The 14,928-nt window shown below is 35.7% G+C and overlaps 1 protein-coding gene across 2 annotated transcripts in view; it reads right to left on the reverse strand.

Annotated features, from left to right (window-relative positions):
* The window catches only part of PEX1 (peroxisomal biogenesis factor 1), a 39,368-nt gene that overhangs the window by 10,484 nt on the left and 13,956 nt on the right, over positions 1-14,928 (reverse strand). For both annotated transcript variants that reach the window (XM_045564440.1, XM_045564441.1), the window contains 10 exons: positions 13,273-13,396; positions 12,648-12,751; positions 11,663-11,745; positions 10,385-10,517; positions 6,801-6,897; positions 5,431-5,601; positions 3,468-3,622; positions 2,334-2,523; positions 1,961-2,127; positions 346-480 (listed from right to left, as the gene is read on the reverse strand). In XM_045564440.1, the coding sequence (XP_045420396.1) occupies positions 346-480; positions 1,961-2,127; positions 2,334-2,523; positions 3,468-3,622; positions 5,431-5,601; positions 6,801-6,897; positions 10,385-10,517; positions 11,663-11,745; positions 12,648-12,751; positions 13,273-13,396 (1,359 nt within the window). The remainder of the gene's footprint in view (positions 1-345; positions 481-1,960; positions 2,128-2,333; positions 2,524-3,467; positions 3,623-5,430; positions 5,602-6,800; positions 6,898-10,384; positions 10,518-11,662; positions 11,746-12,647; positions 12,752-13,272; positions 13,397-14,928) is intronic.

Below are 14,928 nucleotides of genomic sequence, written 5' to 3' on the forward strand. Positions count from 1 at the left end.
CATGAAAAGGAATGAAGTTCTGATACACGCTATAACTTGGAAGAACCATGAAAACATTACACTAAGTGAAAGAAGCCCGACCCAAAAGGTTGCACATTGCATGATTCCTTTTACATGAAATACACAGAACAGGCAAATCCATAAGAGACAGAAAGCAGATTAATGGTTGCCAGGGGATGAGTAGAAGAAAAAGTAGGATGAAAAAGTTTTGAAATTAGAGAAAGATGGTGGCTGAACAGCATTGTGAATGCACTAAATGCCACTAAATTGTACACTTTAAAATGGTTATTTGCATGTTATGTAAATTTTACCACAATAAAAAAAAAAGATAAATGCACAACATACCTTGACACTAATAAAATTCATTCCACTCTCTCGTGCAATTACCCCAGCTAGTAAGGTTTTTCCTGTTCCAGGAGGACCATACAACAGTATTCCTGTTCTAGGTCGTATGGGCAAGTTTGCAAATAATTCTGGATACTGAAAAATATAAAAAAATATGAAAAAGACATCAAGTTTAAACAGAAATGACTAAGTAGCAGCAAAAGATCAATGTATAGAAAAAGGTATTCAAATGGTGATAACTGCTACCTTTCTTTATTAATTGCAAGCACAACAGTAGAAAATAAAATTCCTACTAAAAATAATAAATGAACTCAAAGAAACTACCATGAGTTTTTCCCAATTGAACCACAGAATACATTCTAGATAAAATGCATATAACTACATCAGAACTTCTTTCCATTTTTCCTGTTTTTAAAAAAACATTATAAAAGTACTACATTAAAAACAAATAAAACCCAATCTTTTAACAAGTATACTGCCTTACTCTTATATAATTCAATGGGGCAAGTTACGGTAGCCGTGTACGTTCAAATATATTCAATCAAAGACAGTAAAAATCTCCCAAGAGTCTCCAGGCTAACTAAGTAAGTGATTAAATGCTTCTCAATTACCTTCTAAATCCAACTGCTCAGAGAGCAAGAGAACTTTTTGAACAGGTGAATCAAACATGAGGTTACTGTCAGTCAGCAATATCCTGGTCTCCTTTATTAGGTATGCCTCTTCAGTTCCACCTGCTGACAAGGTTCCAACTCACTTCTACCTCTGTTCTAATCTGAACGAGGCCCCAAAATCAGCAGCTATGCATACAGTCCCCATGGACTGTCTCTGGATACTAATGCTTGATGCCCAGCCCTGGCATCTGGGTCATAATCCTGACGGCTGGTCCTTCATGTCCATGTTCTCTCACACAGGCTTAATCCGCTGTCCTGGGCTCCACTGAACAAGTCCCAGGCTCTATAGCCACTGTTCCCAGGAGTTGTCATCCAGTTACATGTAACCCAAGGTCCTTACTCACCCTTTTTTTTTTTTTTTTGCCTATTTGCCTGGGTCTCTGATCTCATGAAATGATCCATGCCTCTCAGATCTGTGACTCAAAACACACTACCTCCTAGACTCTACCATCTGATCTACTGAGGAACAATCTACGTCTGCCTCCGTTATCCTGCCATCTGCCTGGCCTATGCTGTCTGCCAACTCTGCCTTGCTAGGACTAACACCCAGAGCCTGGAAATCTAGCTTAATCCTCCAGTCCTGTGGACCTAGATGACTTTTCCACCTCCTAGCTAATTCCTATTTCTGTTCAAATCACAGCAGACGGTTCATCTTGCTTTAGTACAATTTGAATGATTCCAGCAAAACAGAATTACGAAATTCACATCAAAATGTATTTACTATAACTATCACCCCAGCTTTCCATTACACATTTCTTATGGGCAAGGAGTATATCAAATATTTTTACAAATCTGCTAAAGTACCTAAAACAGTGCTGGACATTTATTTGGCAACTCAGTAAGTATTTGTTGAATCAAACTGAGATTGCGCAAGCAAACACATAAAGCCAAAGCCAATGATTCAGTGGTTCTTCTGGGAGTATTTGCTTTTTTATAAAAAGTACCTTGGCTGGTAACTGGATAGTATCCACAAGTATCTGCCGAACTTCGTGTAACCCACCAACCTTATCCCAGCCCAGGTCTCTAGGTTTATGCAGGTTGACATTTCGCAGAGATGCAGGAATAAATCCTCGAAGAGCCTTTCGGAAATCCAATGTCGTTAAAACTAATTCTGTTTAAAAATAAACAAAACTTCTTTTGGTAGTCATATTTTAATATATGAATTTTCAAAATATGCCATCATCTTAGCTAGAAATGCTAATTGTGGACTCAAATAACTGCTTATTCCAGTACTACAATGGAATTTGCCTTACTACAATTACATTTCTCCACAATAAAAAGCAGATTTCAAGTTCAGTTTTTAATAGTAAAACATACCTTCCCTGCTGGATATACTCTGATGAGAGAGATAAGAATGTATGGCTCGATCCACAAGCACTGTAAAATCTCTAGCCACAAACCCTTCGGTTTCTTTAGCTACATGCTGCAGGTCAAGATCAGTGAATTTGTTTATATCACAGTCCAGTTTATTTTTTATTATATTATGCAGAATTTCATATCTTTGCTCCTAAAGAAAAAACACAAAATTCAAATTTCTGATTTTATCCAACTGTACATTTTAGTGCATACATTTGGAGAAGAATCAGGTTGACACAATCTATAGTGACAGAAGGCAGACTGGTGGTTGCCTGGGGGAGGGATGGATTGCAAAAGGGCGTTAGGAAACTTCTGAGAGTAATAAAAATGTTTGTTACCTTAATTGTGGTGATGGTTTCATGGTATATACATATGTTAAAACTGATCAAATCGTACACTTTAAATAATGTGAGCTTGGTGTACTTCAATTATATTTCAATAAAGTTGTAAAAAAAATCACATTGATAAACGATTACCATTTCTTTCTCCAATAAGAAGCATTTCTAGTGATATATGGTTCCTCTAAGAGCAGTTTTTTTGGCTCATATAAAACTTATTTCTAAAAACATATTCAATGGCCAACATCACTATCATTCTGTTATACTTAATAACAGGTATACTACCTTTGTTCTTCAATAAGTTAATTAGCACAAGGTCTGAATATTTAGGGTAGACACTATGTGAGAATTTTAAACAAGAATTTTAAATATGCCTGAACATACTTCTTTCAGCTTACTGCCACGAAAACCCTCATGAGCCATGAGTCTCACAAGGGGACTAAGGGCCATACATGCTGGTGGAAGAAAATGTTTAATCAAATTTTTAAAACACATCTATCTGTATTTCTCACTGCTTTTTCTCATTCAGAAGAAATACTGTTTTCGAAAAAGTAATTTTCTTGGAAAGAATATACTAACATTACAGCTAGCTGTAAATTATAATTTGTGCCTCTAGCACAATATATACCAGATGTTAACTTTTAAATATCCTTAAGATCACTAATAGAAGCATAAGCTTAAAGCCATAAATCATTAATAAAATAAACAATTTCTATAAAAGGGACATATTTCAACACTCTTTATAGTAATATATTACCTGATTAGGAGGTTGAATATGTTGGACACACTGAAATATGTGAATTCCTTGAGCAGAAACAAGTAACGGATGTAGAGAATGTTGAGACTGACTTGTGGCAATCAGTGCAACCAAACTTCCCATGGAAATAAACTCTTTCATCATATCGTTCAAAGCTAGAATTAAGGAAAATCGTGTAAAAGCTTATGAAAAAGAAATACGAAATTTGAAATTTATACATTCATTAAAACTAATGATACTCTAATGTTGAGCTTTAGGGTGGAGTATATATGGTATAGCTCCTTCACGCCTTTTAAAAATTAATCCATCCATTTAGAAATTGATTTATCTATTGAGGACCTAATATAGGTCAGGCTCTTAATGGAGGGATAGGAGGTACCATAAACTTGGACTGTATGTCAGAACAATGTCTGAAGAGGTTCTGTACTCCTGGACCTTATAAAGTAAGTGAAAATTCCAGAAGGGTGATTAATTTTCATATTGTTTTCTGTTTATTAAGCAAAATACAGCTCATATTCCTGACTTCCTGAATAACCTCTTTCCATACCAGGTCTTGCAAGGTTTGGTATGAGAAAGCCAGAACTGAAACAGGCATTAATAATGTATATTTGAGTCCAGACCTAGAAATCCACAGCACTCCCTTAAACACTAGACTAACAGATCTAGTATTTAAGGTCTAGTGTAAGACTAGTAACACTAGTTTTACAGATGCTATAGAATTCAAAATTTGAGATTAATGCTAGTTAATAATAACACAAGTCACTTCAATTACATTGTGTATCTACTTCAGCTCTTAAAAACCTTGAGGCAGCTCAATGCTGCCAAACCCTCCAAACTTTTCTCCCCACCAGTCCTCTCCTCACACTCTAAGCTCCAGGTAGTGGAGTATTCCCCAACATAGCATGATGTCTTGCAACTCTGTGCCTTTGCCTGCAGACCATACTTCTTTTGCTTCTTCATTAGCATGAAATTCCTTCAAGCTAATTTCTATTCCTCCATTAAAACTCAGCTCAGTAATAAACTCCTCCAAAAAGCCTTCCCTGGCCAGGCGTGGTGGCTCACACATGTAATCCTAGCACTCTGGGAAGGCCAAGGCTGGCGGATCGTTTGAGCTCAGGAGTTCGAGATCAGCCTGAGCAAGAGGGAGACCCCATCTCTACTAAAAAAATAGAAAGCAATTATCTGGACAACTAAAAATATATAGAAAAAATTAGCCAGGCATGGTGGCACATGCCTGTAGTCCCAGCTACTTGAGAAGCTGAGGCAGGAGGATCACTTGAGCCCAGGAGTTTAAGGTTGCTGTGAGCTAGTCTGACGCCACAGCACTCTAGCCCGGGCAACAGAGTGTGTCTCAAAAAAAAAAAAAAGCTTTCCCTGATAACCCCTCACCCCACTTCACCCTCAATTTAGGTTGTATGCTCCTACAGTACCCTGTATATACTTCGAGCATAGTATATCCTACCACTTCCTAGTTGGTCACCCTGGTCAAATTATTGAATTTCTCTGAATTTCCACTTACTGACCTGTAAAACCAGGAAAATAAATGCATGTAGAGTACAAAGCAATCCCTAACCTAGAAAGGGCATTTGATACATGGTACCCATCATTATCACTATCACTCTGTCCTCAAATTGTTTACTTTTCTTCCTTCTGCTAGTCTTTGAGAACACAAATATTTGTCAAATGAACAAAAGCAAGAGTAAATCTGTAAATTAGACAATTTCTAATAAGTAAAGTAGAATGAAAAGACCCCAAAAGACTAAACCTGAACTTGCAGAATTTTCATACTTTTCTTACTCTATCAATTTTGCTAATAAAAAACAATTGTGGAATGCTACCAGAGGCCTCAAAAACAACACTTAACATAAACACACTATTCTCTGAAGAGAGGAGATTTACCACGAAGACCAAAAATGCTGACTGACAAAAGAAAAAGGCCTTAAGCCAGTAGTGCATGCATTACCATGTGCAAGCCGCTGGCTCCGCACAGTGTCAGGGCTGTGCTCATGTTCCAGGACGGCGGGCTGTCCAACCACGAGATCAAGGTCATCCAGCAGAACAACAGACGGCTGCCTCCACGCTGCCTCTGAGAAAGCTGCCTCCAGGGTTTTTTGTATGTTTTCAAGCCTTCTTCCTTGGTATAGAAGATATGAAATGGTCTCAATGTTATTTCAGTGCTGGGAAGTTCAGGCTGCCCTTTTGAAAGCATTAGAAAAGCTTAATGTTGATTTAACAATGAAAATTCAATCTATATTTTGTTAATATACCAATCACAAAAACTTATTAATCATTAACGTTGTTCAATACATAAAATCTCAAAAGACTCAGTAAAGGGCCAAATTTTATAAAACTAAGAAATGGAATTTGCTATTATAGTTTCTGTATGTATGTATGCATTTACTTATACACAGTCTCACTCCATAGAGAATTTCAGATGGCTTATAACAAAATAGTGAAATAAAAACTGGATGTGGGAAAACATAAATGAGAGTAAAGGGTCAAGATTTGGATAAAATCAAACACAAACGTAGTTGCCTAGAGATCCTAAAGTTGCTATATTTGAATCACAAATTTGGCTTCAAACTTTCTGGTGAGTTCAAAGTTAATTTTCAAAGAACAGAAAACATACAAATTCATAAGCCTATGTAAAGACCTCCTATTACTTAGGCCTAAATTTTCACAAGAGGCTTCAAGCAGGACTCAGAGATGGACAGTGTCTCAAAAACCACCTTTATAGCAAATGAAGTGATGCCTGTTCAAAGACTATTTCATTTCTTATCATGTACTAGGTAAAAGACTGAAAGTATAATGACTAGTTGGGACTATATGGTAGTGGCAGCCAAGGGGGAAATATTAGCTGTTTCAAGTTAATTTAACTGAATAGATAATCATGTAAACGCTAAGGACTTTGAAAACTGTAAATTCTAATTCTCCTCACTGTTCACAGCCACCTACTTTCCCTCCCCTGAGGGCAACCACCCTACCAGTTTCTGAATGGTATAAATTCAGAGATCATTTATACCATTAGAGTATATTCTAAACACTAACTTTCTCAGAGTGGTGTGACTTGGTATTTCCAGGAATACAGTCTACAGTGAATTTTGGCTAGGAAAAAAAATAGGCCTCCATCAAATATGGAGAGTTTTAGAAATTTTATCAAAACATTAGAAAGCCAAAGGCTTAAAATTTCTAAGAGATTTCAATGACTAAATGATGAACAGAAAAATTAAAGATTAGATGATATTTGTGTTTATCAGATTAATAACATTAATAGTAACATTTCTGTCTTTGTACCAAAGAAGGGATTTATGTAGAGTGTTACCGTACTCATACCTCGTAAAGCTTTACAGTCAACTGTCTCCACGTGGGCATCCAACACGTCAAATGCTTCTTTACAGACTGCTTTGGCTAACGTTGATTTTCCACTTCCCTAGAAAATAATTGTTTCATGAGAGTTCCCAATATATTCAACCACAGAAATAGCTTCTGTCATTGTGGCAACCACAAAGATTCAGACTCCTCGATTAATAACTATACCTCAGTTTAGCTGCTGTGTGGAGTATGCAGGTGTTACAGAAATATAGCGCTCTTCCTTTAAGTTGCTAATGTGCTAGGAGCTGGCTACATCCTATGTTTTAGTGCATAGATAGAAAATAGACATATAATTTGTTTTTTATAATTTCTTAGTTAAAACAATCACTAATACTTAAACTTTTTACCTTTAAAAACAGGTAATGTTTTACTAATTATTACCAGCAGAAAATAATATGAACATTAAATAAATTTTCTAGATAAATGAAACTTATTCTTATCTAATTTCAACTATTTTTAATGGAAAAATTTGTAACTCATTTTCCTATTATCTTTAATTAATTTTAATTAACAGTTTCTTAGTGATTCACAGTCATTACTGTGATCACCAATTAGTGTACACTGCAAACTGCAGTGACTATTAAGGTAGATAGAACTGTTTACTTTTATATTAAATGGCTCTAGACTGGTTTTAATCCAACATACACTTTTTTTTTGAGACAGAGTCTTGCTCTGTAGCCCAGGCTAGACTAGAGTACCATGGCATCAGCCTGGCTCATAGCAACTTCCAACTCCTGGGTTTAAGTGATTCTCCTGCCTCAGCTTCCAGAGTAGCTGGGACTACAGGCGCACGCCACCATGTCCGGCTAATTTTTTCTATTTTTAGTCAAGATGGGGTCTCACTCTTGCTCAGGCTGGTCTTGAACTCCTGACCTCAAGTGATCCTCTCGCCTCGGTCTCCCAGAGTGCTAGGATTACAGGCGTGAGCCACCGCGCCCGGCCAAATGTACACTTTTTTCCAAGCTTTTTTTCTTCATTATAAAAAAATGTAAAAATACAAAATTGTAAATAGTAAAGAAAGGTAAAAAAAAAAACTTCTGTAATTATCCCACCTCACAGAGGTAACCATCATCAATTGTTTACCATCTTTCCAAATGTTCCACACACATTTTATGTACATTATAAACACGGGATTATAGTACTCATGAAGCTTCAGAATCTTATTTTTAACTTAACAATAAATCATTGTCCTTCTTCCATGTCAACAAATACACAGCTGCACTGGCTCCCTAGTACATGACCACTGTGGGGATGCATTGAACCATAGTGTCTTTAACAAGTCCCTTCTAGTATATATTTATGTTGTTTCCAATTTTTAACTATTATAAAGCTAAAATAAACATCAATATACATACAAGCTTACTTGTCAGATTATACTCTTAGAAGTGGAATTATTACATCAAAAAGTATACATATTAACTAACATTGCCATAGTGCCTCCTAGAAAGGCTGAACATTGGTAGGTTTTTATGGTTCTTTTACTATCGGCGACTTCTCTCAATCTACTATTATTCCTTACTACTGTCATTTGTCTAGCTCTAACAGCCCTGCTAGTGTAGTTCTAATATTTTGTTTTCATTACTGCAGACTGGAAAACAACCAAGCTTGATATGTAAAGTCTGACATTTAGGACGCACTCAACAAATACTACCATAATTATAGTTTACAGCATTGCACATATATTTAAAGTCAATGGCTCCAAAGAGTAAAGAAATGATGGGTGCTGCGTATAGGCCCCACCTGTCATCATCACTTGCCTAGTCAGGAGGCTTTTCTCCTGACTCAAAGTAATTCACTAAGTACAGTACTTCTTAGTTTACAAAGCTGTTTCATATATATTATCTCCCTTAAGTGAAGTTAATCCTAAAGAGCACAGATGAGACACTAAAACTTAAACTGCCCGAAGTTATAGCCAGTAAGTAACATAGCAGAGGAGGGAGTCAAATACAGGTCTTCTGCTTGTTCTTCCCATTAACTATGCTATCCCTAGGTGAGACTGTGAAAGTCTGGTTTCTGAGGCAGTGGGATATTGTGTTTCCAAAATAAATATTCCACCACAATGATGCATTTTTGAAACTTGACATGGATAATTCAGATACACACAGAGTAGCTGCTATATTTTATTTATTCTGTTTACTTAATTAATTTATTTTTTAGATTTCACCACGTTGGCCCAGGCTGGATTTGAACTCTTGGGCTCAAGCAATCCTCCCCGCTTAAGCTCCTGAGTAGCTGGGACTATAGGTGTGTAATTTTTGAATTAAAAAAGCAACTCACAGAGACCACACTGTACCCTTGGAAACAATACTGCATTGGTAGAAAATAAGACTGTAAGCTCTTAAAAAAGACAGGGAACCTATATTAAGACTGGCAAAGGTTAAAAAGAGAAGACGGCCAGGTGCGGTGGCTCATGCCTGTAATCCTAGCACTTTGGGAGGCCAAGGCTGGAGGATTGCTTGAGACCAGGAGTTCGAGACCAGCCTGAGCAAGAGCCAGACTCCATCTCTACAAAAAAAAGAAAAACTAGCTGGGTACAATGGTGTGTGCCTGTAGTCCCAACTACTTGGGAGGCTGAGGTAGGAAGATTACTTGAGCTCAGGAGTTTGAGGTTGCAGTGAGCTATCATGATGCCACTGCACTCTATCCCCAGGCAACACAGCAAGAACCTGTCTCCTAAAAAAAAAAAAAAAAAAGAGAGAGAGAGAGAAAGAAGACACAAATCACCAGTATCAGGTAACAGGTATCTATCACAACAGATCTTTTGGGCATTAAAAGGATAATAAGAGAATACCACAAATAGCTGTATGCTCATAAATTCTACAACTTAGAAGAAATGGACCAATTCCTTGAAAACCACCGAACTACACGTCAGCTAGGATGAAAGAGATTACCTGAATGGTATTATGACCATTAAGGAAACTGAATTTGTAATTGAAAAACTAATAAAGAAATGACCAGGCCCAGATGGTTTCACTGGAGATTTTACCAAACATTTAAAGAGGAATGAACACCAATTTTATACAATCTCTTCCCCTCACAAAAGAGGAGGGAATACTTCCCAACTCATTTTAAGAGGCCAGTATTACCATGATAGCAAAATCAGACAAAGACAGTACAGAACATGAAAACTACAAACTATTATCTCTCATAAACTGAGATGCAAAAAATTTCAACAGAACATTAGCAAATATTAATGGAACTCAGCAATGTATAAGGAATAATATGCCATGGCCAAATGGGATTTATTACAGGTATGCAAGGCTGGTTCGACATTTGAAAGTCAATCAATCCTAGCAGCACCCTCTCAATAGCCTAAAAAAGAAAAATCATATAATTGTATCAATTGACACAGAAAAAGGGCAGGAAAAGCATCAGTCTTATTCATTTTCACTCCCCTAATACCTAATAGCAGGCACACAGAAATATAAATGAATAAAAGAATGCTTTCCATGTCTCATATTAATAACCCTATATTAGTTGACCAGAACCCAAAGAAAGAGAAATGAAAAGTTATTAGTGAAAATGAGCACATTTTAAGCACACACCTTTCCTCCTGTAAGTAAAAGGGCTCCATTCCTAAGTCCTGCCACAAGGGACATCAGCTGCCGAGACAAAGGGCGTCCCAGGAGGCTATGAGTGATGTGCTCCATGGAGGATATACCTAAGGAATTCACTCCTCTGCAAAACACATAAATTGTTACACAATAAAAGACTGAAGCAGTTTAAAACCTAGCTATAAAAAAATGCTGAAACTTTCCTTCTCAGTCTAGTTAATTTTAAAAGAGTAAAATCTTAGAAATTCTCCTATACTTGAGAGATATTAATGTCAAATCTGACTCACAGCTTTTAAAATTAATTTTATTACTTTCAAACATGTGCAGTAACTAAAAGTTTTGCCCTAATAGAACTCCTTAAGGAATCTGTCTTAACACACATAAACACCCAAAGACTTTTGGTTAGGTAATCAACATAATCACAAATGGGTGCTTTTGAAGTGTTTGGGGTAACTAACTGAAAACGTATTTCTGCTTAAACATCACCTTGAAATCGAGTTTCAACCTGTAGATAATATAAACATAAACTTTAACCTACTTATTGACTCTGACTACTACTTTATTTATAATAGAAATAATAAGTTCCTAAAATTAGAGTCTGAACTGAAGAGATTTTACTTCATATTAATGAATATTGTGCTATATTTAAACATTTTTAGTTTATGGCTTAATCCTTTTACTAAAACAGGTAATACTATTATAGGAAATCAAATCACAACTACTACATCTACCAAAAGCCTCTGTGAAGAATTCTAAGAGGTAATGTTTATATGAGATTCTCATATTGTATGAGAAATAAACTAAGAGGAGCTTTTCAGATTTCTCCTAAATGCTGATAAAAATATAAATAATCCCAATTATGCAGTAATATAAAATAGTGAAGGAATAACTTAATTTGAAATATTTTTGAACACTCAATTAATATTTTTACATTTAACCTTTAAAATATACTTATTTGTTCCAAGAATTATTGTTTTAATCAAGCACATATGATCTAGCTGGTACTTAGTTGCTTTCTTCTCACAAATCAATTTTCAAAGTAAAATTTCTAATAAGCTTCAGACTTTCACTTATCTAAGAAGATAAGGCAAATTGCTAAGCTACATGTGAAAATAGAGACAATCCTTGAAAAAATATCTACTAATGCATTAGTAAGATCATTCATTGACATTAACATCTACTGTAATATTTACACATAAAAACCCTGCCAGAGATACTGTCAAAACATGTCTCTGTTTTAAACATACTAGTTTGGCCATAACTTCTTACCCCAAAGAGTTCAGCTTTAAAAAAGGAAGAATAAAGTCAATTTCCTCACTGTTTTCTTCTTTTACCATAGGATCTAGAAGGACCTATAGTAGCAAGGAAAAATCAGTTTTACATTTCAAAGTATGTCTTTTGCCTGTTTTTCTAGGGTCCCAGAAAACTGAATGCTGCTTCTGTTATACCGGAGAGAATAGATAAATTATGCATGCAAGATCATTACTTTAAACATCCTTGACAATAACAATTTACTCATCCAGGGAACATAAATATTTATGGTCAATAAGCAGAAAGAATGTTATCTTCTTAATACATTTAACAGATATATCTTTATTTGCAATTTTGATTTGTGTCACAATTATTCTTTTCACAATTCTTACATTCGTATCTTCTCTGAATTGTATTGTTTCAATTATATTTCAAAAATAAAGAAATAATGTCTAGTTCCAAACCACCAAAATTCTAAACAACTAGACTAGAGCATTATCAATTCTATAATGACAAGAATGTATAGCCTAACTAAAAAATAATATTCTAAAAAGACCACTCTTAAGATACTTCTGGAAGAAAAGTGATCTGATAATATTCACGTAGAGTGGAAAATTTAAGAATTGTCAAAAAAAAAGTGTTGTAAAATTGCATGTAAAAATATGAATTTTTAAAATCAAACCCCTTAAACTAAGTTTTCTTTTGTTTCAATAGTAGAAGAATTTTAAAATCATGATCCATTTGCCAGTTAACACAATCAGCTCTATTCTTGAAACTTAATTGTGCTAAGACATTCATTTGTAAAAATTCAGGATAAATAATTTATATAGAGAATTTAAAGAGATTATAGAATAAAATATTTTAAATCAAGTTATTCCTTACTCTTATCATTTGGGTTTCTAATACACTTCAGGATGCAAGGTGTCGAAAGGAAATTCATACTGTATTATTAATCACATTTAACATATATTATTTTATAAAATATTCAGTAGTATGTAATTACTTGTATTGTGGTCTTCTGCAGCAGATTGGTACTCAACAGAAAAATATTTTTTTCTTTTTCTTTTTCCCAAGAATGAACTACACTCAGAGAAAACTCCTTCAGCCCTGTTAAAAAGAAAGTAATAAATGGAGAGTCAGTACTGAAACTGAGATGAAATCATTTAAGATTTCAAATGTCGAATATATTTAAATGAAAGGCATTCTGCAATATGGAAAATCTACTGATTAATTATCATTATTATATTTCACTGTTCACATGTGTCACAAGTTGGAAAAACAATTAAAAATGTATAACTGGCTGGGCACAGTGGCTCAGGCCTATAATCCCAGAACTTTGGGAGGCTGAGGTAGGACGATCACTTGAGGCCAGGAGTTCAAGACCAGCCTGGGAGATGCCCTCTCAACAACAACAAAAAAATCTAACCAGGCATGGTGGCACACACTTGTAGTCCCAGCTATTTAGGAGGTTGACGTGGAAGGATCAGTTGAGCCCAGGAATTTGAGGCTACAGTGAGCTATGATCATGCCACTGCTCTCTAGCTTAGCTGACCAAGCGAGACCATCTTTTAAAAAAAAAAAAATGATTATTTAAATAGAAACAATGTCAAAATAACAAATTTACCCACCATCTTTAATTCCCAGCTTAATAAATTCTTCCTCTGATATTATCAAAGGGAGCATGGTGGTAGTAGACAGCTGTAGCCATGAGTAGAATGCAGTTTTTACATCTTCTTCACTTATGTCCTTAGGCTGCCAGAGGAAAGAAAGGAATAATAATGAATTATCCTGATATCTGAACTTAACTTTAACACTCTTATTTTAACATCTTATCTTTTTAATAAAATATTAACAAACAAAACCAGTGAATGATTTTCATATTCTATAGACACAGATTTGGGATTTGACATTACAGTTAATACAATGAGTACAGTGTAGCCTGAAGAAATGTATATGTTAAGTGTCAAAAGTTTTAAATGCTCCTTTTCCCTATGCTCAGTGATATACATACCATAATGTGGCTTACTCAATAACCATTCCAACCCCATTCTCCCTCATCTCTCTCTACTACAGAGGAAGGAAAGCAAAATCCTCGATTCCCAGCTTGGAGCTGTGTGTGTGTGTGTGTGTGTGTGTGTGTGTGTGTGTGTGAGCTGTGTGTGTGTGTGTGTGTGTGTGTGTGTGTGTGTGTGTGTGTGTGTGTGTGTGTGTGTGTGTGTGTGTATCCATGTGACATTACTCTGGCCAATGGCGGGAGTCAGCAATCCCTGGGAAGGGCTTCCTTTCCTAATTAAGGGCAGTGAAACCTTGCCAGGAGAAGTCTTCTCTGCCTTGTGCCTTTCCTTCTGTTTCCTTAATACAAATATGATTCCCATTAGTATAGCAAGCATCTTGCATCTAAGAGGAGGAAAGTTACAGGCTAAGCATGGCGGAAGAGAAAGACCAAAGGAGAACAGATCCGTGAAGACTTGGTTTAATCACCTATGAGTTCCTTCAAATGTCCTTGTACATGAGAAAAATTAATCTTTTATATGTTTATGCCACTGTTTCTTGTCTTTTTTTCTGTTAAACTGTCCACAGTCCTGAAATACTCAATAAGTAGAATAGTAATAAATAATTCAAAGTTCTATACAAATTTTACGAAAAACATTCCTGGTTTTTAAACCTTTTAAAGTAAAATTAGGTTTTTAAACCTTTTAAAAATCATCAATATAAATTAAAATAACAAAAATTCACATAGAAAAGATGATTAATACCTGCCTAGGAAAATAAACCTCTACTCTCCCATTTCTCAGACTGGTCCATTTCTGTTCTCTGTCTTCATCCAGAGTCAAGCCTAGGATCTGCTGTCAGTTTTGACCACTATCTAAAGTAGGCTAGCTAAGAAAAGGCCTCATTTTCCCATTCTTAGAAATCACAGAAATAGTTACTTCTTCGGATATTATTGAGCAATGGGATTAAACACCTAAGTGAAGTCATAAAATACAAATGAGAACTATTTAAATAAAAAATTTTGGCATCAGAAAGCATCTCCCAGTTCTAGAATCAAACATTTTCATGTCCCAAGTGCCCAGAGAGGCCTGCCAAATGTCATATGGCTTCCACCCAAATATGCAACTCAGGATAGAAAAGAAATTTTGCTGGGTGTGGTGGCTCATGCCTGTAATCCTAGTACTCTGGGAGGCTGAGGCAGGAGGATTGTTTGAACTCAGGAGTTCAAGACCAGCCTGAGCAAGAGCGAGACCTCGTCTCTACTAAAAATAGAAAGAAATTAGCTGGACAAC

This window comes from Lemur catta, chromosome 11 (assembly GCF_020740605.2).
Source record: "Lemur catta isolate mLemCat1 chromosome 11, mLemCat1.pri, whole genome shotgun sequence".
Lineage (NCBI taxonomy): Eukaryota > Metazoa > Chordata > Mammalia > Primates > Lemuridae > Lemur > Lemur catta.